At 42.1% G+C, this 26,117-nt stretch overlaps 1 protein-coding gene across 1 annotated transcript in view; it reads right to left on the bottom strand.

Moving 5' to 3' along the window:
• The window catches only part of LOC125300301 (calcium-activated chloride channel regulator 1-like), a 45,263-nt gene that overhangs the window by 5,665 nt on the left and 13,481 nt on the right, over nucleotides 1-26,117 (bottom strand). The window contains exons 9-12 of the mRNA XM_048252074.1: nucleotides 24,890-24,996; nucleotides 13,374-13,595; nucleotides 12,678-12,945; nucleotides 12,408-12,569 (exon numbers count right to left, since the gene is read on the bottom strand). Coding sequence (XP_048108031.1) covers nucleotides 12,408-12,569; nucleotides 12,678-12,945; nucleotides 13,374-13,595; nucleotides 24,890-24,996 — 759 coding nt within the window. The remainder of the gene's footprint in view (nucleotides 1-12,407; nucleotides 12,570-12,677; nucleotides 12,946-13,373; nucleotides 13,596-24,889; nucleotides 24,997-26,117) is intronic.

Below are 26,117 nucleotides of genomic sequence, written 5' to 3'. Positions count from 1 at the left end.
ATTCATAACAAGTAAATCGATATAACGACCGGTTCATTTAAGTTTTTTTCCGATACGGGGCTTCACGTATCGATGTAGCCGTATCTTACACGTTAAAAACGGATACCGATACGTATCGGTTAATCTTTACACCCCTACCCGTTATGTTAAGGTAAAAAAAAACTCTTAAGGATGCCTTTAAAGGTGTGTAAAAATGTTGTATGTATGACACAGTATGACACATCTACTGTTTCCAAAAACGATAGTTTGAACTATGGTGGTGCAACTTACATACTGGTAGTCCGATGCATCATTAAGCTATACAAACCATTAAGCTACAAAAACCATAGTTCCAAAGAATGTTCGCATACACTGTTGTAAAGTTCAAACTACTTATTCAGTCATTTGAACATTATTGCTGTAAGTGTTGCTTTTTCCAGGCTATATTTTCGATGGTAACTAGGAGTGGGCGATATGGACAAAAAATATCTTAGTGAACTTAGATTCCTGATTGGCTAGCCAAATCCTGATACGCACACACACAATACATGTGAGACGCTTCTCACCCCTAAAGTCCTCCTTACACTGACAGACTTTGTAAAGATTTGGAAAAGATTTTTGAAAGACTACAGTCTCAGACCCTCTCACATCTAAAGACAAGTAATAGAGTTTTAAGTCACAGACTATGATTTTGCAAAGACTAGGGATCTTGCAGGGTCACTATTTACAAGACTGCAACTAGATTCCTTTAAATCAGGGATTCCCAAACTGTGGTACGCGAGCTGCCACTAGGGGGTACGCGAGATGAAAAGGGCAATGGCGGAAAGGAGTTAAAAATGATTAATTAATTAATACTCTAATTAATTAATAAATAATACATAATTTCGAATCGGGTTATAATGATATGGAAACGTGAAATTAAAGGAAATCATTTGTAAACTCTATAATGTTTTCATTAAAAAAATAAGCTACACACAATAAACGTGATTTCCTGCGGGCAGCCAGAATATCTGGCGCGTTAGTTTCGTTGAAGTATAGGCTAGGTAGAACGCTGCGTAAACATGGAAAAGTGGCTAAAAACAGGGACATTGTCCAAAAGGCCTAATTAAAGCGATCGAAGAGGAGAAGCGAGAGAAACAGAGCAGGACACAGGTAACGATGGGATGGGGGCAGACTAATGAAGGTGGAGATGGAGCGCAGGGGGATAAAAGAAAGAATGAGACAGAAAAGACTGCGCGAAGAAAACAAAAGTATGATGAGGCATACAGTATAGTCCTAGGCTTCACGTGGATTGGGAGACAGACTGCCCAAAGCCACAGTGCGTGGTCTGCAGTGAGATGCTACCTAACCATTCTAATGTGGTTCTCCACACTGTTTTTTTTTTTTACGTGAGAGCTCATAGACCAGTTGTACATTTTGATTATGTTATCATGTAGGGCGGCTAATTAAACAACGATGCCTGGAATGCTTCAATAGAATGTGTTACTTTTTTATGTGTTGGATGGTGGGGGTACGCGAGCCGAGTCAGGATGTAGAAGGTGGTCCGCGAGGAAAAAAGTTAGGGAACCGCTGCTTTAAATTATTACCCATCGTGCAATAGATATGAACAGGAACTGAAATGATAGCCTACTAAACTCAAAGTCATATTTTCGTGTTTCTGCAGCATTGTTTCATGCGTGACATCCCTAACCGATATAGAGTTGTTCTGTCACATGGAAGAGCCAACTAATAATGTATAAGAAACGAAATAACAAATTATCATATTCATGGGTTTCATCACGTCCCTTGCTACAGCTGTCGCCTACTTTGCCCCTTCCTGTTTGGTGTTGGAAAGAGGTCACTATTGTTTTTTATAGTTCATGTCACTATTTGCATGAGCCACGACTAGAAAGACTTGTTTGATGTTGTCGTAACGGCAAAACTAGAAAAAGACTGACTCCGACTGACTTAAAACCGCTAAGATTGGCACCTTACACTTAACAATCTAGTTGACGGGGGCACGCCGCGATTCCAGTACAACTCCCATGATTTCTTAACCTGACAATAGCCAGATGAATGTCGTTCCGCTTAGCTCCGCCTAGCTTCACTCACATCCATCTGGGACCTCTTCCATTGAGAGTGATTTCTGCAACCGACTTTATGGTTCAGCCAATCAGGACGCAGGTCGGGAGTTTCATAGATGTGACATAGCGTAGAAGTGACTGTGAGACTGTTATCAGCGTCACGGGTTGGCTTCGATGTGAGTGGTTGAAGTAGCACGTCAATAGATGACGGACAAGTGGCTTATTCAATCGTATGCAAGCATTTTTTGATTAGGCCCAGCCTTCTGAAGCAACACTTCAATGGATCGGTTCCAGATGGATGAGTGGAGCTAGGCGGAGCGAAATTCATCTGGCTATTGTCAGGTTAATGATTTCTGTCCGACTGGAAATTTAGTCGCCGACTGTGAAGACAGCCATAAGGTGGTGCAAAAGTCTGTGCACTTGCAGAAAAGATTTGTAACTGTAGGACAACTTTTTGTGCGTATAATATTGATTTGTAATTGTAGAATATTTTTGTAGTGGTAAAATATTTTTAACTGTAGGATGATTTGTAGCTGTAAAACCCGTAGAATAGATTTGTAAATGTAGGGCATATTGTAATTTTGACTTGTACGGGTCCTTTTTTACAGTTACAAATAATTTCTACAGTTTCAAAACGTGATACGTACAAAACATTTGAGTCTAATATTCTTCCATATGAAAAATAATCTCCTGTGCACGACCTGCCTGCGCGAGGCTGAAATTTCTCATGCGACAGAGGAAATGACGCAATTTTGACATTACATTGTCACGCTACTGGTCGGGAGCGGCGAGTATGTAGTACCCTTAATCCCGGTGCAGTGAGCTGCCTGCAACAACAGCGGCACTCGGGGAGCAGTGAGGGGTTAGGTGCCTTGCTCAAGGGCACTTTAGCCGTGGCTACACGGGGTTCGAACCGGCAACCCTCCGGTTACAAGTCCGAAGCGCTAACCAGTAGGCCACGGCTGCCCCAATCTGGTCAACAACAACTGTATGTTTAGGTTGCTGTTTCTCATCCTAAATCTCTAAAATAGAAATTTTCTTCAGAATAATTATGAGTGGATAGCCTATTTATGATGACTTCTTGAAGAAGCCAAAAGCCGAAACACAAAGTTATCAGACCAAGAAGAACTGAAACTTTCCTGTTCTCACACAGCAAGTGTCTGAATGAGGAATTAAAATGCATTTTTGTTTATCCAAACTTTAATGCGCAGCCTACATATTTGGCCTTCAAAATCATATTTCTAGGTCGTTTTACAGTAAGATACATCAAGAAAATAATTTAATTTAGTCATTTTTTGACCCTCTCTGCATTTAAATTGCTATATCTCAAAATGGATTTCCGCGACATAGGACTCATTTCATTGTGGCACGCCTCAAATAGTGCACTCATTTTAGTAAGTGCACTCATTTTAGTGTGTTCATTTGACACACACACACACTCACACATAACCTTTATCAATAGCCCATTCCCCGTTCCTTATTTTCATATCAGAATGTTGGCAACCCTAATTGTGACTTTATTGCTGGCAAGAGCCCACAGTTCATGGGCCAGCCTAGGTCCCTGTATGGTGTGTGTGTGTGTGTTTACCCCCCACCAAGGCTTTCAACCGGTTCATGGAACGAAAACGAAAACCAGAAACTTTTGATGTTTTGCTAGGAACAGAAACGAAACCAGAAACTTTAAATGTTTTTATGTTCCTGAACAGAATCGTTTATCTAAAATAATGTTAACCAGTTAATACTGTTATTTGTTCGTTCTTTGACAACATTTCTGTGCAATATGACTAGGTGAGGTTCATTTCCTGTCGTTCACTCAACAGGAGAAATGTAATAGAGAAGCTTCCCGCCAGCAAGTAGCCTAATCAAGAGCGTATGGCCAAGCTGTAGCCTGTCTCCCAAGCTTAATCATAAGAGGTAAATATTGTACCAAGCGTCTCACAAATGTTTGATTTTAAATATGAATTCTATCTATTTAGATATAGGCTACGAATTTCCAATGCATTGTTGTAAAAATCTGCTGGGTCAAGCTAACAAAAATATAGCTAAATAATGTTGGACAGCTAGCATTGCTAGTACATTTGAACTTTTTTGTTCAGATGGGAAGACATTGTGGGAATCCTGTGTGGCAGTATTTTTTGTTTGATCCCGCAATTAACAAATCCAAATGAAATTGCAGGAAATCATGGAGGCAATTTACAGAGGCACATTCAACAAAAGGCATCCGGACATGTACAACAAATCATCCAGTCATGGCCAAAAGAGAACCACTACCCCAGAGAGAAAAATCAGATTGGCAGATAGCGGACCGCTGGTGGTATGCGTTGGACCACCATCTCTTTAAATTTAACATGTCATGAATAAAAAATATTAAGAAAAGTTAATAAAATGATATATGGAGTATAACTGAACAAATTAAAAAGATTTTAGACCAATAGTGGCAAAATATTGGGCAATTTGTCTGCAACCCGCCAGCGGACCGCCAGAGAACCGATGAGCAAATGGGCCGACAGTGGTCCACCAGCCTCTTGCTATCTGGGACAGGGCAAATGACAAATGAGGGATATTCCACCATTTGGGGAATTACACTCATTTTCCACCTCCCCTCAAGTTATACAATTGAATTTTACCTTTCTCAAGTTCATTCAGCCGTTCTCTGAGTCTGGCGATACCACTTTTAGCTCCAGCCTATACAGTAGATCATTGAATCGGATTAGACCATTAGCACCTGCTATGCAATGATCTACCTGCAATTATCTATGCTAGGCTGGAGCTAAAAGTGGTATCGCCAGACTCAGAGAACGGCTGGATGAATTGAAGAAAGGTAAAAATTAGGGCTGTCAGCATTAACATTAATCGAGTTGTGATTAAGGACCAAGCATAACTCGTTATTTTCCGCGTGCCACCAATTTTTGATTTTACACCTTCACTTTAGCCTGGCTAGCGCAACCACTTCTCAATGTGACGTGGTCTGGGAACCAAACGTTAATTTTCTTGTATTTGAAAAAAATGGCCAGATCCGTTTATTGGGTGCCACCATAGACAGTAAAAGAAATGGACGAGCAGACTCCGTCGTTTTCAATGGGAGGGCACTGAGTCAAATAGAACGATTTTTCAGTTGGTCCCCCAGTACTGCGCAGACTCACACTTAACCCGTGGCGTTAGCCATCGAACTGAATCTTGTAACTCATATGATAGATACACAGAAATTCTTCTCACACTTCCTTTGCCTTCAAAGTCATCAAAGTTAAACATTTATTTATGTATTATTATTAATATCATTCTCACCAAGTCGTGTTAATGTTGAAGCTACCATACATGATCATCTTCAAAAACAGTCATGCTAAAACAAAACAAAAAGTTATAGCCTTGAAGCTAATCTTCTTTCCACTTTTCCGACCTCACGGTCAATCCGCCGAAAACCTCTGAAATGATTAGTGCGTTTTTAAAAAAAAAATAGGTTTACTTTTTTTTATTATTATTAGGTTGCCTCTGTGTAATGCTTTACCTTAACATACGATTCGTGTATGCTAGGTTTTGCTCATAGATATATCTATGGGTTTTGCTTATGAGTTACCGTCATAGACAGTAAGGTGGACTGAGCTTCTTATCCAAACAATACGGTTATCTCCCTACGGCGCGAAAGAGAGATTACGTCAAAGCTAGCTTCCCTCCAACCGAACAAGCTAACTATTCTTCTTACGGGTAACCAACGTTACAGACGAGGTAATGGAGTCTGTTTTGCCTTTGTAGTGTTTATGTAGATTACACAGAAGCTACAATATCGGCACAGGATATATGTTATATGAAGTTATGGTATTTAAAAAAAATCCTAGAATGAATGGACTTCTATGGGAGTTAGCAGAGAGGTGGTCCCTCCAGCCTACGTCGATTCTTCTACTTCCGGGAATTCGCCTGCCCTCTTGGGTGCCACGGATGTCTATCAAATGCGTCTGTGCATAGCTCATCATCGTCTTGCTTTCCCCCTTGTTCTGTGATTGGTCTCCTATCTCAGGCGAAAATTTGCTCCATGGTCTCCAGGCTGCCTTAGCAGCGTGAATCAAATCGCGCGCAAGGCAGCATGGGAACACCCAGGCTACCTTCACTTGTTCTGTTATCAACAATTCTCTTTGGCTGCTACTATTTTGACCATTTGATGCACCGTTTCTTGTCCTCAAACTGCCACAGACACTGTAGGCTTTTACCTGCTTTCCTCCTGTAGTCATGAAGATAATAAACACCAACGCAGTTCTGAATTAAATGGGCGTTTTACTAAAAACACCTAAAAAATAAGCTAGAATCTACAACACGGGTCGGCAACATGCGGCCAAAGCTGACACAGCACCAAAATTATTTGGCCCAGCCAAATGATCCTGGCAGTCCGATTTTTTAAATCTTTTATTTTACAATATCGATTTACACATAGCCTACGAATCAGACTGCGGGTGGGTGCTTAAACGAACACCAGAACGCACTGGATCCTGCTAGCCTACTCTGTGCATAACCCTCGGCCAGCGCTTCAATATTGTGCGTTCTCGCCTCTGTTTAGAGCGAATAGGCCACCTTGAAGGTGGTGCTTCGTTTCGTAGCCTAGTGCGGTATGATATTCTTTTCAAACAGCGACAGTGTTGTTTCATATCAACTAGCCTACAGTTTGCACGCCGCTTGCACAGCCTAAAAAGAGCACACCTCAGAACTTCGTGAACACTGCTGCAATCTGCTTGCCGTATATGGGGGTGGGAGGGCAGGTGTGTGCAAAGGAGGAAATAGAATGAAAGTGGGGGGGCAGCAGGGGTGAAAGTAAGCCGGTACTGGGCGGTACGGAGTACCACTAAAGTATTTGGAGAGGGTACGCCGTACCGGAAAGAAAACTATACTGTCTCTGAAAAATATTGCACTTTCAGCATGACAACACAACTGCTAACGTCAAATTACCAGAAGCAACACATTTCCCCCAAAATATATTTCTTATACATCGTTCTGAACTGTATCTGAATTGTGTCTAAACCTCCCGTGCAGCTGGATAGACAACGAGCAAGCTATAGTGCGCGTACAGTAGCCTACAGTAATTGCGCCAACGTGCACTGGTATCCAAAGTGTTTTAGCAGACGGACGTTTCTTGGAAAGTCTCCCAAACAAAACAAAAAAACATACAGGCTAAAGAAAAATATGTTGATGTTTCAATAGCTTATTCTGGTTTTATGTGTGCAGTGTTTTGTCTCAGTGTGAGACAAAGCCTACAGAGTTGGGGATGAAGCTGGCATGAGAACAGCGAGAGCCAACCTGTCCCGTGGCATCAAGGAAGCAAAAAAGGAATACACTTACAAGATAACCACCCACTTCAAAGACAGCAGGAACGCACAAAGCCTATGGCAGGGCATTCAGGCCCTCACGGACTACAAGCCCAAGCCACAGAGCTGTGAGAGCAACATCCCTCTGCTCAACAATCTGAACCGCTTCTTTGCTCGCTTTGAAGCACAAAACAGCACTTGCCCACAGAAGACCCCTCCCCCTCCACACGAGCAGCCCCTGTGCCTCTCTGCCGACAGTGTGAAGAGGACACTTGCTGCTATCAACACCCGTAAGGCAACAGGCCCAGACAACATCCCAGGTCGTGCGCTGAAGGACTGCGCTGAGGAGCTTAAGGATGTCTTCACAGACATCTTTAACACTTCCCTGAAGCAAGCCATCGTCCCATAATGTTTCAAAGCTGCCACCATCATACCTGTGTCGAAGAAAACTGCTTCATCCTACTTCAATGACTACCGCCCTGTGGCACTGACGCCCATCATCATGAAGTGCTTTAAGCGGCTTGTCATGTCACACATCAAATCCATCCCCCCCCCCCACCCTGGACCCCTTCCAGTTTGCATACCGAGCCAAACGGTCCACAGAGGATGCAATCTGCTCTGCCCTCCACCCAGCCCTCACCCACCTGGAAAAAAGAGACTCATATGTGAGATTGCTGTTTATAGACTTCAGTTCTGCATTCAACACCATAATACCACAACAACTCATCTGCAAACTTGACAAACTGGGACTCAGTACCTACCTCTGCAACTGGCTACTGGACTTCCTCTGTCAGAGGCCTCAAGTAGTACGTGTTGGCAACAATATCTCAAGCAGCATTACACTGAGCACGGGGGTCCCCCAAGGCTGCGTGCTCAGTCCGCTGCTCTTCACCCTGCTGACGCATGACTGAACTGCAACCTAAAGCAACAATCACATAGTGAAATTTGCTGATGACACAACTCTGGTGGGTCTCATCACCAAAGGCGACGAGACTCAATACAGGTTGGAGGTCGACCTTCTGACCACGTGGTGCAGGGACAACAATTTCCTGGGGGTGCACATCAGTGAAGACCACCAACACTGCATCACTGGCGAAGAAAGCTCAGCGCCGCCTCTACTTCCTGCGGAAACTCCAGGCACCATTGAGAGCATCCTCTCCAGCTGTATCGCTGTGTGGGGCGGAAGCTGCACTGAATACAACAGGAAAGCCCTGCAGCACATAGTGAACACAGCTGGAAGGATTATTGGTGCTTCACTCCCCTCCCTGAAAGACATTTACATCACCCACCTCACCCGCAAGGCGACCACAATTGTGAGTGATGCAAGTCACCCCGCTCACAATTTGTTTGATCCACTGCCCTCTGGGAAGAGGTACAGAAGCCTGCGCTCCCGCACCACCAGACTCACCAACAGCTTCATACACCAGGCTGTTAGGATGCTGAACTCTCTCCCCCCTCTCCACCCCCCAGCTACATAACAATCCTGGACTTTGGACCCACAATGGCTGCCTTGCACTACTCCACTTGCACTACTCCACTTGTACACTTGCACACTTTGCAACTTGTTGTTGTTGTCCTGTTGTCCTGAAAACACAACACACTTCTGCTGCTCTTACATAACTTGCACCATGCCACTTGCTTACTTAGGTCAAACAAAACTACCTCAGCCATTTATTGCCCTGACTTTGCACTACTATATTGACTGTCTATGCACAATTGCACAATTTCAACCCAATTTTGCTGCTCTTATTTATTCATTGTATGTGCCTTCTTATTTACTTTTTATTGTTTACTTGAATATTATGTTTGTCTGTGGACTTAATTGGTAAAATTATGTCTTGTCTCCACCGTGGGATAGTGAGAAACGTAATTTCGATCTCTTTGTATGTCTTGACATGTGAAGAAATTGACAATAAAGCAGACTTTGACTTTGACTTTCGCTGGAGAGACAAGAGACAGACAGCACGTGTACAGCTTAACCAGATCTTGCGCAGCAATAATGAAAGTGTTTTAGCGGACAGAAGTATGTTGCAGTCTCCCAAATAAAAAGGCATGACTCAAAGAAACGTGTTTCATGATATACAGTAGCCTATTAAAAAAAAAATGATTGGAAGTGGGAGCGAGCAGAGTAACTAGGCTAAATAAATAAATAAATGTTGAAATTAAGTGTTTGCAATTTATTCATAATCAAAAACAGATACAGGTGGGTTAAAGAGTGATTCTAGAGTGATAAGAAGTCCTAGTGAATGCTTGATAAGTAGACTATAATACAGTAAATAAACAAATAAATAAATAATAAATAATTAGGCTAAGTGAAATTTTCGGTGCGCACTATGCGCACACATTATAACTCTATATCATAGTACCACCAAGAAATAAAAACAACTTTCACCCCTGGGGGGCAGTAAGATACATTTTACATAATATGCATCCATTGTTCAGAATCAGATTGGCCCAATTTCTGGCGAACATTTTTAAAAGAGGAATTTCTATGAAACGGAGATTTTCATAATGTCTTTTCGTATGTTCTTGAATACGGGTATACTACAACAAAGACTAGGGAAAATGGTTTTTGATTCTCTGTCACCTTTAACGTAGACTATACATGGCTTGTCGGATCATAAAATACCGGTAGGCTACGACGAAAGGTGGGAAAGTGTCGGTGTTATTTTACTGAACTATTTGTCAGATCTTTTGATAAATTTGTTAATTTACCAGGTAGGCCTAGCTTAAAGGAATTATCCGGAGTAAAATGCACTTTAGATCAATTTACGGATGATTGGGAGTACATACGTTGAGTTGACATCCAAATCATGTCATTCGGATGTGTTTTGAGAAAGTTCGATGTTACCGTTTTTAGTCAAAACTCGTTAGCGTTGAAGTGAGAAGGGCATATTATTTCGCCCCTACAAAACGCTATTTTTATACCTCTTCTACAGTTCCAAACAACATTACACTTATGTGGTAGTGAGTAGAGGGTCCCTAAATCCAAACCGAAGGATCCCGAGGTCTTTATGTGGTCGGATAGAGTCCAGAATGAATTTCATCAAGCCAGTACCTTTCCGGAAATGTTGCCATCTTTGCTGCCATCTTTAGGGGAAAGTCCGTGGGAGTCGATTGCCAGGTGTGCTCTGGAAATTCACAATTTCGTCGCCGTTAAAAAAAAAAAAAAAAAAAAAAACATAGTCCAGTCCATACAACTTCATTTCAATTTCAAAAGAAATACTGGACTATGTTTTTTTTTTTTTTTTAAACGTATGTACTCCCAATCATCCGTAAATTGATCTAAAGTGCATTTTACTCCGGATAATTCCTTTAAAACATGCTGTTCCAGTGGTCAGTGAGCATAAAGCAATCTATTGCTTGAGGTCTGGGAATTGCGCTTGACGTTACTCCGTTATGCTGGAAGGGATGGACCTGAAAATGTAATAATTTCCTGATAATGTAATAACTCCCAACAATGTAATAAACATCCCCTCATAAACACTGTTGGTCATTCTTAAAAAGCACCTTTAATATTGTACATTACTGATATGTGCATCTGTACTCAAGATCTGTATAAGCATTATTGCACATCAATTGGGTAAATGTAACTGATGACCTGCTACTATAGCATTGGACAACGTTATTGCAATATTGGGAAATTATTACATTATTAGGTTTTGCAAAAATAAGGTTAACCCAATAATGTAATAACCTTCTGGAATTTATTTATTTATTTATTTAAAAAGAGTATCCAAGGTAATGATTCAAAAGTTGACTAAATCTCAGTGTGGGTATACATGTAAAATTGTACAAGAAAAGGTAATGATTCAGGTAATGATTTAAAGGTATGTAATAATTTGTTAGTACATTATTAGTACAGACATTTATTACGCTATTGGGAAATTTTTTACATTATCAGGAAGTTATTACGCTATCAGGTTTTATTACATGTTTTTTGGAGTTGAAAGAGTTGTGAATCACTCATTGCTGTATGTACCTAGGATTGAAAGGAAGACTTTCTGAGCACCTCTGCTTACTCCCAGGTGTAACCCTTTGTCTACAGATACTAGGTGTACAGGAAGGTGGGGCCATCACACCTTCCCATTGTCGCTTATGGTTGCTCCAAGTACTGAGACCACATTTATACACAATAAACAATTACAGGGTATTCTGAAAAACGGATATTTTCCCCTCATTCGTTTTTAAAAATAATTCTGTTCACACCGATGCTAAAAACAGCTGGGGAAGGGTGTCGCGAACATGTCAACAAACAGGTGAGCAATCAGAGATTTTAAACAAACAAGGGAACATCACCTCACAATGCAAAAACACTGCTTACCCCTGTTTACATGCTGAGTTTTCCCAAATCTCCATTGGCCGGAGTTTTCAGAAATAATCGTTTTCAGCAATAAAACCGCCATTTTCATGTAAATGAAAAGCTAAACCGCATGAAAATATGTGTTTTTCCTACGTGTAAACGGGGGCCTGACACTATTGGATTAGCATAACATTTGGTACATAACGTTTATTATTGCGCTTCTCAACTGTAAGTGGGACATCAAGAGCAAATCTTCTTTAGTGCTGCTTTAGCCCTTACAAGGTTCTACCCCTTCTGACCTGACTGAACTCCTCCACCCAGTGTCCTACACGCTCTCTTAACTTATCTGATCACAGCCACCACAATATCCCTCAACCAAGATTCCTTTCCATGGATGACAGAGCTTTCTTACCCCCCAACCCCCTGCTTCTGAAAGGCTCTCCCCCAACATGTCAGATTGGCTGCCAATGTCACCAGCTTCAAGTTTCTCCTGAAAACTCATTTGTTCAGGAAAGCTTTTAATGTATTTTCAAATTGCATTGACATCTGCCCATTCTGCTGTTTTTTCCCTTTTCCCCTTTTTACACTGTAGCCTACAGTGCCTTGAGCATATGAGAAAGTGCTTTACAAATAAAATGTATTATTATGTTGGATTGTGGGAATAATTGTGTGCCAATAGTATATTCTAATTGTGAGTGTTTGTTTCAGAATAACAATTTGTATTGTCTCTGACATTGACGACTAATACAAAGTCCAATTTTTTGGAAGTTTTACCGTTGACCACATATCCAGGGATGTAAGGTGCTCCGCTGCGTCTGTGTGTAGAGATCCTGGCTTTGCCCTTGTTTTGTACTCTCACTTTCAGGCTGTACCTTCCTGTCTTCAGATCAATGAAATATGCTGAATAGATGCCATCATGTCTGAAGGCATCAGCACCTAGAGTAAGGAGATAAGTGCCCACTTAGATGACATTCCATAAATACCAACACCAATCAACATTTTACAGATTATTTTTTTAGATATTACTATTTTTTCTTCTTTTACCTGCTCCATTATCCTCCAACTGTAGCAATGCCATATGCCCAGCATCAGACTCAAGTGTGGCTGTGACATCTGCCATTATAACAGGCAATCCCTTCTGAGTGACAGCTGCATAGACCAACATGGCTTTTCTACCATCAGCAGAGTTCTGGTCCATGTGTGCTCTCACTGTGATAGGGGGCACATTAGCGCTGGCAGCACGGGTGGTTACAGTGATTGCCATCGCCTGTTTGCTACCCATATTAAGTAGACTATAGTGCCATTCTCCAATCTGTGGAGAATTTAAACAATTCCACAGGTACACAAATCCATTCAACAGATGCTGGTAATGTATCAGCGTAGGTGTAGACAAACTAGCAGCATTATGATATTATCTTTGACCTAATTCTAATTGATTTGCACAACTGCTGTTTGAAAATATTTTTTTAATTAGTTGATGATTTCAGTGTGTAAAGTAGCTTAGTTATCAACACTAATAATCAGGGTTCCACAAAAATGTCCACATTAAAAACAAACCACAAATAAATATGAAAGAGGAACTGACAATAATATTAATGTTGTGATCAAAATGTTGTTGTAGAAATGGTCTATGATTAAATCAATTGCATTAATAACAGGCTATATGTGACATGAACTATTTATAGTAATGACTACTTTGTTAATTATTGTGGCCTGTTATGAGGTGCTACCAAATTCTACCTGGGCAGTTCCTGGTATTCTCAAAGTCAAGGTCCTTGCAGAAGGGTCATGAATGAAGTCTGACTGAGTGAAACTCTCTCCACTTGGACCTTCGATGAATATGATTGGAGAGGATCCTGATACTTCATAGACAATGGTAATAGCTGTGTCTTTTCCAACAGTCCAGTCCACAGAAAATGTCCCATTAAACCAATCAGTGATTGTATTCCCAGAGCTTTCAAGCTGTAGAGAATAATATAAAGCAATCGTGTTCATTAATGATGGTCTGCAGGCCTTCTCCTATGATGTTGTAATGTATATTGCATTTTCATGTTTTTATTTACACAATAATCCAAGCTTCATATAGTTTGATCATAAACAAATTGCAAGACAAGGCCTCTCAGCTTTTTCGATGTCAGAACACCACCCTGAAAAAGTTCTCAGAAATGTATTTGGTGGGAAATGGTTTTACAGAAGTAGGCTATTTTCCACATACAGTCATGTTGCACCATTTTTTTTTTAAAAGGAGAAAAAGAAATCGAGAATGAAAAAGACTGGGCAGCTACAAAGCTACCATATGCGGGCGGAAGCTCACGGCAAATTAGGCTACTTTTTAAGTCACTGAAGAGCCTCAATATGTCATTACAAGTGCTGTGTAACATGGACAGAAGCCTTACTGAGGTACCACCTGGGGCCTATTGCACAAAACTAGGATAAGGGATTAAGCCTGGATATCTTGGTTATCCTGGCTTAATTTATCCGTGATCCAGTTGCACAAAAGCGGGATAGGGGGCAGCAGGATATGTTATGGTATAAGTTACCATGGCGATTTATTCTGTGGAGCTAGCCTGCTCCAGACCAGGCTAAGTTCCAGGATCTATCTAATCTCATCCCTTATCTCAGTCAGCAGTCACCACAAACAGATACCAATAGTTATTCCACTGCCCACTACACATTGTTATCACATATACCTAGACCCACTGTCATTATTTAAACGTTTATGATCATTAATTAACTTTTACATACTCACCATTCCCGACCTGTCATGCGACAATGTGACGTCACAGGAGTGCCTAACCATTACGCGCGTGGTGGTCGCGGCACTAGCTGCAATATTCTCCTAAACAGAGGTGTTGCTGTTTGTTGCTGTTGTGAAAAGGCTATCACTACCTACTTCACACCGTAGAAGAAGCAATGAAGCCGGTAGTTGCCATGGTGAATTAGTAAATCTGTGATCGGTGGCGGGGTCTATTTGAGGGAGCCGTGAGCACGCACTTATCCAGGATAGGTTTCACCTGGCTTGATGAATCCGTGTCTGCTCATCCTGGCTTGGTCTTTGTGCAACCAATTAAGCCTGTACGCTCTTGTTTTGGATTCATTGTGCACAGCTCAGTAACTTATCCCGGATGTCTTAATTCTGCTTTTGTGCAACAGGCCCCTGAGCATGAAGCCTCACAGTCATTTTGGTTGTCCTATATAATATAAGGAAGACCTCTAACACAGTGTTTCCCAAACATTTTTTCTGGGGACCCACTTTTTAAAAATGACAGACCATCGCGACCCAATTCACTTCAGATCTAATATGCAACCACCAATATTGCCCACAACGTTGATGTTTTAGGCCAAAGGTACTCAAACTTTAGCCTGGTTCTCAGCCACCTCCTCTGTTCGCTGATTGGACAGGTAAAATTTGTCCTGAGAAAACCTGCGAATATACCGAAATCCCAGACGATGTACTGATGGGAAATGAAAATTGAGCAGAAGTATGTAGGAGGGTGGAGCCAAGCTACTCAAACTTGTCAATGCCAGGCCCCAAACCATTCTTCAGTGCCATATCTGGGTGGTTGGATTGATAATAGCGCCTACTAGGTCTGGCCTACTATTATAGGGTTTGGTGATGCACCGACTCCTCACTTTTCTCACAATTCTGCAATCTCAATTACACTCATGAAACAATGTATAAATATTTTCAAAGCTGTTAAATTCACTTAGTTTTGTACACACAACCTCAGGTTGTCCTCATCCTGCTTTGAACACGGTTATGTTGCATTTTGAGCACCATCAGCTTGGAAAGTTCTAAATGATTATCTTCCGAAAAGATCAGTTTTAATATGTGCCAGCCGAACTTAGCCCCGCCCACAACATTTGAGGTCAGGAAGTTCGGTCTGGCATTGCTCCGTAGTCGAGCAACTATGCTCAAACCAGAGTTGTTAGGACTGAAAGTGTTGTGAATCAGAATCCTTTCTGTAAATGTGCATACTGTGTACTTCTTATGGTCATTTGTGATTTTTGTATCCATGAGTCTGTATTCAGAGTATCCTTTGTTTATCCTTGAATTCAATGAAAGCCTGTCTAGAGGCCTTTTGCCTATCACCAGGTGTAAAATGTCAATGTTTGTAAAAACAGTATGTGGCCAGGCCTCTGAAGAACTTCCCTGGAAAGGGGGTAGTTGTAATTAACCACATGAATTCCAATACAAATTTTAAGTTTTGCCTGAAATTGTACTGTGGCTATTTACAAGGGCATTGTTCCCACCTCTTTTGGGGCCTACCATCAAATGTTTGACCTCTATAGAAAGCTGAGAACCTGTAGTTTTCGTAGGAAAAATAACTCTGTGATGTACTGACACAGAGTTACAGAGGCTAGAATATGTTTTTTTCTTTCTGCCGGATTACAAGCAAATCTGAACTGACCACATTTCAGCCCTCTAGGTCACTTGATATCACTTAGAAACACAACTGAGCCCTAGCACCAGGTCTTGTGAAGCTGTGTGTAAAAGTAGATTAATATAGAATGAAAATATGAGTGCTTTAGACCATTATTTGCCAAGGTATGCTCATGCGTTTGGTAAAATGCCTATGGAAACTCCCCATAGGACTTTTGGTTATCCAAAATGCATTCTGACAATCAAATGCTTACTGCACATGAACCCCTGTAGAAGCATAATCCTGGTCTCAAATGAAAGGTAAAAGACAATAGAAGCTGACCAGACTTGATGGCACCAAGAGGCCACATCCCCTCCCACCATACCTTTACATTGCATATTCATACTAGGTCACTCCTTCTCTTTGTGTGTAACTTACTTAAGGTTAAGACTTGTTTTGTATAGTCAGAGAATACTGGTGAAACCCATGATGGGGTGACACAAACATGTACCTGTCAAGATCTGGCCTGGACTGTTGACTATGTGCCACCCTGGTGGCCATTCTGTGTATTGTTTTCTGTCATGTGCTCTGTGTTTACCTGTCTGCTGGCATGTGACTGTCTCCACCCCTTTTCCCTTATTTGGTCTGTGCTTCCTGTCTTGTTAGTTTTCCCTCCATTTCTGCTTCCACACCTGTTCCCCGTTATTGTCTCGTTGGTTTCGTCCAGTTCTCTGTCTTTCTGTTAATTGGTCTATGCATTTCTACCCCCCTGTTTCTCTGTCCTTCGTCGGACCGTCTTTCTGTTTTGTCTAGTCGTAGTCCCGTATATAAGTAAGTCTTTAAAGGGACACCAGGCAACGTTTTCGTGTTAAATTACTAATCTTCGTAAGTCTGTATATGGTAGGGATGGGCAAAGCGAGGCTTTATGAAACACTGAAACGTTCGAAGCAATTGTGCCGAATTGTTCCGAGGCTTTGAAACAATTCCGACACCTCAGAGCTGTTTAGGGTGAAACAAATCTGTCAAATGCTTCGTATTGGAGATGTAGTCTGTAAAGTTCGTGGCTCGCTCTGTTACCTGTGTTCAGTCTTTGTCAAAAGCTAAGCAGCATGCCCTTGGTCAATTACTGGATGGGAGACCACATGAAGTCACAATAAAGAGAATCTTATTGCTGCCACTATGTGTTCTCTAAATCACTTTCTTCTTATAAAAACTCTCGATTTTTGACCATTCTGAGAGTTTAGTTGAAACTGTGTGGTGAAGTAAGAAAACATAAACAGATACGATCTGAAACAGTACCTTACAAATCAAACGGGGATCGAACCACATTTGAGCAGCCTGGGCTACCGTGCAAAAAACACCCTCACTAACCACTACACCATCATGGTTATTGCTTAAGAGAAAGCTACACCGTTAATTGAACGCGCGGGCACGCCTGCTGACACCGGTGAAATGCACCGAAGGTTCACTTAACTTTGGTCACATGACATGGGGATTTTGAACGGTCAGTCTCTCAATGTAGAGCAGGGGTCTCAAACTCAAATGAGCTGGGGGCCAATTCTGCCAACGTCATCTGTTTGGAGGGCCGGCTATTTCTGAAAATGCAATGTTCTTTTTTTCAAATACCACACAAAACTGCAAACAGAAAGTGCAAGTTTTTTATCTAGTTTTAGACACCTGTGCTAGCAACCTTAGCTTATAAATAAAATAATGATAAAATAAATATTAATACAAATTATAAAACAAATGAAAAGCATAAAAACAGGTATGTGTGTGTTTCACACCAAATAAAAATATTTTCCTCTAATTTAAATAACTTTTTAAACCTGGCAAACTATAGGCGTCAGGGTTAAGAAAGCAACACCATTGGATTTTTATATCAAAATTTCAAAAGGCCATGGCTTGAAAGTGGTCAGAGATAAAGTCCTACTGTAAATGTAAAATTTTTTGAGTAAAACAAAAGTTTATGAAGGGGGTAAATTTACCCATCTAATTTGCCACTGGATGGCAAGCACCTCAAATTATGCACCTTTAAATACTGGATGAACATATTTGAGCAGGTTTACTTTTTTCATATTACCCACATAACAAATTAACAGGAAAACACCTAAGATGTATACCAACACCTAAGATGTATATGGTTTCTAAACCACAAGGCCTACAATAAAGTATTCTGGTTAAATGAGTTCCTATCGCGGGTAATCTGAGTACCCAGAAGTTCGCATCATATTGCGGGTGACTTTGTAGTTTAGAGCCCTATTTCTACTAGCCCTGCTGTCTGTACCACGTCCATTACAGACACTATCATCACGATTACCACTGCAACCTCCAAGCTATGTTGGGCAGAGGGTCGAAATAAGCATGGTATGCTTAGTGGACACCGTCATTACCGCAGGCAGCACCTCCATTCAATAGACGATCGATCATAATCTCCAAAAGGATATACTCCTTCAGATTTAGAATAGGTGAATAACACAGACTACCTAAGACTTCATCACACGTAAATGTTTTTCAACATTTGGTGTAGGCCTATTTCTGCTTAATTTCTGCTTCAATTTATGCAACACTATGGCCTGCATCGCTTCCGCGTCATTACAAATGCACGTCTTTGTGTTTCTCGCGTGTAATACAAGTATTTCCTGAAAACTTTGCGCAGCGATTTTGGGTTTGAATGAAGCTCTGGATGTCTAGCACATATGGAGCAGAGTACAAATGAGATCTGTCACCGTACTTGGAACCATCGTCTATTTTAATCAGTATCGTTGTTTGTCACAATTAAAAAGTCTCAAGGGCCGGATTACATTATTATTTTGACATTCGGAATTGGGCCGGACGCGGGCCGGGTGTTTGAGACCCCTGATGTAGAGTAACTATATGCATAAATATTTATGGTCAAAACCTATTGTGTCTTGTAGGCCTACTCTTACTCAGAAGTGCAAAGGGGAGATAAGATGCGAACTCCGGTCGAGCGCGCAGAGCGCCGACGCGCTGCCGTTAAGCCACGAGATAAGCCAACAAAACTTAACCTGAAATTCGTGTAGGCTATATAATTTTTCCAACACAGATATTTAACACAAATAATGACACAGATTGGTCGGTTTGGTGTATTGCAGTTTGGCGACCTCAATGGACCGTGAGAAGTAGTCAAACATGACTAGGTAAGTGGAGTTATCTAGATGACAGAGGTCAGCCCCAACCTGAGAGAGAAATGGAACCACATGAGTCTCATTCGAAACCGCAGAATGCGGGGTGACAGTTCGTCAAGTTGTTTGGTCCCTAGGAGGGCAAGCAGGGGCTTATGGTCTGTTTCAACCTGAAAATTCATGCCAAGCAGAAAATCCTTGAAACGCTCGCACGCCCACGTTATAGCCAGAGCCTCTTTTTCGATCTGCGCGTAGCACTGTTCCGTGGTCGTAAGAGCCCATGAAATGTATGCCACAGGGCGCCAGTCTGCATCTCGGCACCGTTGAAGGAGAACCACCCCCAGACCGTAGGAGGATGCGTCGGCTGAGACCTTGGTCTCCTTACTGGAGTCATACAAGGCCAGGCCAGGTGGGGTTGACAGCTCCTTCTTTATATCAGTGAAGGCTTGGCACTGTTGTGGGCCCCAGTACCAGGATGTGTCTTTTTTCAGGAGGTCTCTGAGAGGCTTTGATCTTTCTGCAAGGTTTGGGAGATATTTCCCCAGAAACTTCACCTGCCTCTTGGAGAACTCACATTTAGTGTTAAGTGTGAGCCCTGACCGAAGGAGGCGCTCAAGCACTGCCATAAGACGCGCATCATGTTGTGCCTGTGTAGCCCCGAACACAAGGAAATCGTCCATGTGACACAGGGTCCCCTCTAGACCCTCCTGGAGTTGGGACATGCGTCGCTGGAAGTGCTCGGGGGCTGAACTGATTCCGAAAGGCAATCTCCGGAAGCAGAAGCGGCCAAATGGAGTAATGAAAGTCGTCAGAAGCATAGAGTCCTCAGACAATGGGATCTGCCAAAATCCTGACTGCGCGTCTAGCTTTGTGAAGATTTTAGCGTCTTTCAGCTGTCTTTCCCAGTGGGGGAGGGGCCTGCAGGTCCAGATATATGGATTCAGGAATCACGGGCACCTCGGGCCCCCGTGTCAATTTTAAACTCAGTGCTACGACCACACAGGTTGATATGGGTTACCCATGGCTACGATTAAGATCGTCTTGGTAGTGTATAGGTCTAATTGAGTGCCTGTCATTTTAAGACGTTTGAGGGAACCCTTGCAATTGTAACACAGTTGAAAGGCTGCTGATGTGTGGATGCAATTTCTAACGTTTTCTACATAGTTAAAATAAAGGTTCACGTACTTCTCCTTGGGACAAGCACTTTTGAATTTTGGAAAACACTTTTCCATTTACATCGGGATTTTGCAAACATTCAGTGTCAGAGTCAATAAAATGAGCCCTTCAACGAAATTGACAAGCAGCTGTAAGTAGGCTAAGCATGCTAAATTCGACATCCAAACAGTATTCTAACGGTAGCTTTGAGATACTGCTTGATTTCATAACTTAACTTAGTTTAGTCTCTTCAATGTAGCCTACTATGTTGTGATAAGACCTTAGCAGAGTTCACTTCAATGCAGCAGTTTTGAACAAATTTGCGCAGCATGGTCACGATGCTAAGCAGATTTAATAGCAATTTAGCCAGACGTCTTCTATGCAATGCTTCTATGTGGCAACAACAATCCTTCAACAATCGTGAATATTTTGTTAAATGCACATGCAGAGGAGTGGCAGCGGGCTACGAGAGAGAGCGGGGCGGGGCAAGGAAAGGCTGCGTGCGTAAAAAGCGCAGCTCAATGGCAATGCAAGGATTTGACCTTATATTTAATTTAAATTAAATTAAATTGAATTAAATTAAACATAGAATATTAATCTGTGGCAGCCGATTTTTTTTCGTGGCGCCCCGCCACAGATTAGTCAATGTATGGGAAACATCTGAAAGAAAGCCTGTTGCTGTGTCACAAGTAAGTAGGGGAGAGCCGGGACGATCGAAACACGGGACGAATGAAACAATCCAGTTTTCTCCGAGTGTAATGATAATAGACCGACGTCCTTCGGTCAAAACATAGAGCATGTTAACCTCCTTCTATCAGCCAAATATCTTCCCGCTATGTAATTATATCACGGAGTTACTGGCGATAAACGAGGTTTGATGCGCAAAAGTAAACTTCATTTGCGGTTACATTTTTTCGATTATCAATGAGTATTTTTTCATTTAAAGGTTTGACTTAATGCTTATTCAGTAGACCATTTAGTGTTCTCCACAATCCCAGACTTTCATATCGCATGCTTGTTTACATGGAAAGCAAAACAAGCTATAGTGACATGTCTGTGTCGGGACGATTGAAACATGTGTTTCAATCGTCCCGACCAGGCTCCATGTATTTTAATTAAATGCACAAATATCTGTGTTTAAACAACCATTTATGGAGGTGAGACATGGAAAAACAGTTTTAGGAAGATGAAAATACATTTGGGCCCACCAGGCAGGGGGTCGAGTTTTCCCATGTTATCCTATGGAGACTGACGGCCGGTGGGTCGTTAAGCCTACTTATTTGGATGTGCAGTGGCCTAACCCACGTAAAAACCTAGTGAAATGACATTTTAAACAATATAAACATGATATAAATGGGAAAGCTTACCGTTCTAGCTATAAACATGGCAGAATCATCCACAGAGCATGATATTTCAAAAACCGCTTCATACACGCTTCACGATGATGGCAATGAGTTGTTAACAGACATGCAAAAAGACGTATAGCCCTGCAACAATCTATCTAAAATAAAACCTTTTGGGAGTACCATTCATGATATGTAGTAAAATGTCGAAGTTGTTGGACGTTTATATGGCTTAAACTGTATGTTTCATTCGTCCCCTTATGTTGTTTCAACTGTCCCGACAAGGAGGGACGAATGAAATATTACGCACATCCCACTTTTGTTGTAATAATTCCAGAACGGTTTTGTTCAAAGCTGAAAATGCATCTGTATTTGACAGAGGACAGATGTAGGTTACTAGTGACCAAATATTAGCTTTCAGTGTGGTACGATCGCTTTGTAAATTACATTTAGTTAAAAAGTGTTTCAACTGTCCCGGCTCTCCCCTACACCTCGCTGCAGCCTGCGGGAAGGTGAGGCTTGACATCAAGCCCCGCCCACATCCAACTCAGCCATGTTTTCTTTGCCTACGTCACTCCCCATACGCTTTGGCTTTACTACCGACAGCCGCTGCCCGGTAGATCTAGCGAATTATATAGTATATTGTTTCATATAAGTAAAAGTATATATACTCTTTTGATCCCGTGAGGGAAATTTGTTCTCTGCATTTATGCCAATCCGTGAATTAGTGAAACACACAGCACACAGTGTACACACAGTGAGGTGAAGCACACACTAATCCCGGCGCAGTGAGCTGCCTGCATCAACAGCGGCGCTCGGGGAGCAGTGAGGGGTTAGGTGCCTTGCTCAAGGGCACTTCAGCTGTGCCTACTGGTCGGGGTTCGAACCAGCAACCCTCCGGTTACAGGTCTGAAGTGCTAACCAGTAGGCCATGGCTGCCCCCTCATATTAGATGATAGAGCTAGATGATAGATGATAGGCTAAACACAAATGACATTTCATGCAACAACAGTGAATTTTTCATGTAGGCCTAGGCTAGTTACTGTAATTGGGTTCGTGTACTTTTTCGTGTCATTTTAAATATTGATGACAATGTGTTCAAACGGAAAACGATCCATATTTCATTTAATTTAGCCCTCAAAGGTAGAATGGTGTGTTGTTTCATTATCATGGACTATCAGTTTAACAGCAAGAATTCTCCATTACAACCAAATGTAGCCTACAAGGGGCGATTTTGCTTTATTAAGGTGAACCAGAAGCATGCATTGTGTAACGTTAACCGGTTAGATCAAGCTAGACATATCCTCATCTCAAATATAGGCTACTGCCCAGATAGCAAGCAGATATCAGACCACCGGTAGATAGGCTACTTGTCGGCCCAGCCCAGCGGACCGCGGTAGAACCGATGTGCAAAAACTCAGCGGTCCGCCGGCGGCAGCGATACCGGTGGGCCGCCGCCAGCCTCTTGCCATCTGGGTGGTTACCTTTGCTGGCTAGTTCCTATCTGACAAACGAGTAGTGTGACAACGGTGTTCTTATGGAAACGTTGGTGCTGTTGCGAGTTGTTGCACTGGTTTGAATCCACAGTTTACGTGTTGAATTACACAATAAAACGTGTTTTGCAGTAAGTTGCTGGTTTGTAGAATGTAGCAGCTCGCTCAGTCTCGTTGCGATTCCTGGCTCTCTCAACTGACTGCCTCCCTCAAGGGAGCAATTTTAAACTGCGTGACGTAATACAAAAAAACATGGCTGACTTGGATGTGGGCTGGGCCTGATGTCAAGCCCCGCCTTCCCACAGGCTGCAGCGAGATGCTCCTCCTGTGTCATGCCGGCTGTCGAGTGAGTCCCTCTCATACGTCTCCGTGTCAGTTTGTAGGCTGGGTGAGTAATGGTAACGTATCGTGGCTAGCGGTAACTTCTGTGAGGCTATCATGCAAATGCTGTAGCTACCCTTGAAGCGAAGCAGTCCTCTTTGCAGCGTCAGAAGAGTAAAAGTACCCCTTCTTATCTGTGACTATCCGATTATAGGTGTGGGTAGGTAATTTAGACCAATTCTGACACCATGTTGAGCGGCGTTGAATAATCGACAGGAGACAGGTCTTAGGCGAACCTCGAATGCCAGCCCTCCTCAGGTTTATTTCATTATTTATATCCGTAGCGCCCCTACCGGGCTCCCAAGGATATAGCTGGCTAGCTAACACCACAATTTTCATTTCTCTGCATTGGTTTCAGATTGTTGTTTGGTGATATACTCCTTTTAGCCTAGAAATCTAGACGCACCCTAGCGGTGGCAAATTAATTTGCTCAGCCTGTACGTCTAGTATCAAACCATAGGGATTTCTATTGGCTGACGCCATGGACGTCATCCAATGACAGCGCTCTACTTTGTTAGAGAGTCTTAAGGCGGGCTTAACAGGATAACGACAGTCCTGTGACGGTGAACAACAAAGAAGGTGGCTATGGCTTACGAAGAGCGGTTGTTTGAATCGGCGTTGGCGTCAACTTTGGAGGAGTTGGACTTTTCTTTGAAAGTTGAGCAACACAATGCACTTAAGTCATTCCTTTCGAAGAAGGATGTATTTGCCGTTTTGCCGACCGGATACGGATATGGTCGTAGCGCTGGCCTATTGCATGCCTAGGCAGTTTGAAAGACAATTCTCTGCCCGCCTCTTGGATTAAGCGAGGTGAATGGTTCGATTCCAGACTATACATTTCAATGATATAGGATGGCCCGCCAGGCTAATACTCCTTTACTATACCCACTTGTGAGCAAACAAGTACAAATCATCTACTGGTCATATCCTGCTCTCTCTCTGTTGAAACACCCTACCTCCATGTCAGTTTTTTGGCCTCTTCCTTCCTGAAGATGGTTTGTAGTGCTAGTGCTAGGTTTCAATCAATTCAATCACAGAAATTGCTTATTACAAATTGTTGAAGACAGCTAGATGTGAATATATTTTCTTTCTAATTTTCCCTTCCTACCCAAAACATCTTGGGGGCCGTATGAAACCTGCCGGCGGGCCTTATGTTTGACACCCCTGGTCTAGTTTGTTCACCAACAAAGCTTCTGTCTCCTCTCCTGACATACCCAATGCTTTCCAACTGGTACCAAGACATGTTCTTGCTCCTGCTCTTCCAATCTGGACCTGCCCAGCAATATCCCAATACTGCAATGCACTTGCATGTGACACTGAGAGGTTTGGAATACAACATTTTGTCCTGTAAATGAATGAAAAACAGAAATTCCTCACCTGGATTGCCTGATGAGTTAAATTTCCATCAGAAGTTATAAGAGAGGCAAAGGCATCTACCAGTTCATTGGAGTCCAAACTCTCTGCGGCATAAAAGAAAATCCCACCTTTGGAAAAAAAAATGAATAATCAAAATAACAGCAGATTAAAATGCAAATTGTATGCAAGGTATCACATAGGCTCTACAAACCCAGATTTTACAGACGGGTCTCAAAATGCTCCATTATCTCCATTTCACTTACAGACTGACACGATTGTGTAAAATGTGCCATGTCGGAGCGTATTTCCATAATTTCCCTGATGTTGTTGGGTAACAGGTTATCGTTATCTTCTGACGTCTCTTGTCCGGGAGATATTACTTGAAGCTTGGTGTGGCTTGTTTTCAAAGATTCTTATTTCGGTGGTTTATCAGTCATCTTCAATGTTTTAGATTGTAGGTTGATGAAGGTTGATGAAATATTCTCTCAATACACAAAATATGGCGCACAAGATGCAAAGTACCGCATGCAGTTATATCATTTCAGGGCTCCAGACTGCGACCAAATGGTCGCATTTTGCGACTGAATTTTACATCCAGTCGCACATGTGCGACCAGTAAATTTGACCCTTTTTTTACATGTTAAACGTGTAAGGGACCCGTCAATGAATCCGGAATCTGTGGCAGGCCAATGAGTGTGAGAAGGATAGGGCATGGCACTGTTAAGTGGCTAATGTGTGGAGGGGGAGGGTCCTAGACATAATAGAGCGCGCGTAAACGTCTGTGGGAAGGAGACAGATACACAACCTGCTACGTGCGTCTGAACAATGAGCAAGCAAACTATTCACTCGTTCTTCCCATAGTAAAAGAAATGGACGAACAGACTCCTTTGTTTTCAATGGGAGGGCACTGACACAAATGTAACGTTTTTTCAGTTTGCTTCCCATTGTACTTAACTTTGTGACGTTAGCCATCGAACTGAATGGTTCACATAGATTTTTATAACGCTTCCTTCGCCTTCAGTCATCAAAGTTAAACATTTATTTATGTATTATTATTATTAATATCATCCTCACAAGTGATATCAAGTCGTGTTCATGTTGAAACGACCAGACATGATCATCTTCAAACACAGTCAATGGTAAAACAAAACAAAAAGGTTTTAGCCAATCTTCTTTCCACTTATCTGACCTAGGCTACTGTCAACCCATCAAAAACCTCTGAAATGATTAACGTTAGTGCCATTTTTTA

Source organism: Alosa alosa, chromosome 9 (assembly GCF_017589495.1).
Source record: "Alosa alosa isolate M-15738 ecotype Scorff River chromosome 9, AALO_Geno_1.1, whole genome shotgun sequence".
NCBI classification, from domain to species: domain Eukaryota; kingdom Metazoa; phylum Chordata; class Actinopteri; order Clupeiformes; family Clupeidae; genus Alosa; species Alosa alosa.
Note: the sequence above shows the minus strand (reverse complement) of the source record. Positions and strands in the feature narration are given on the sequence as shown.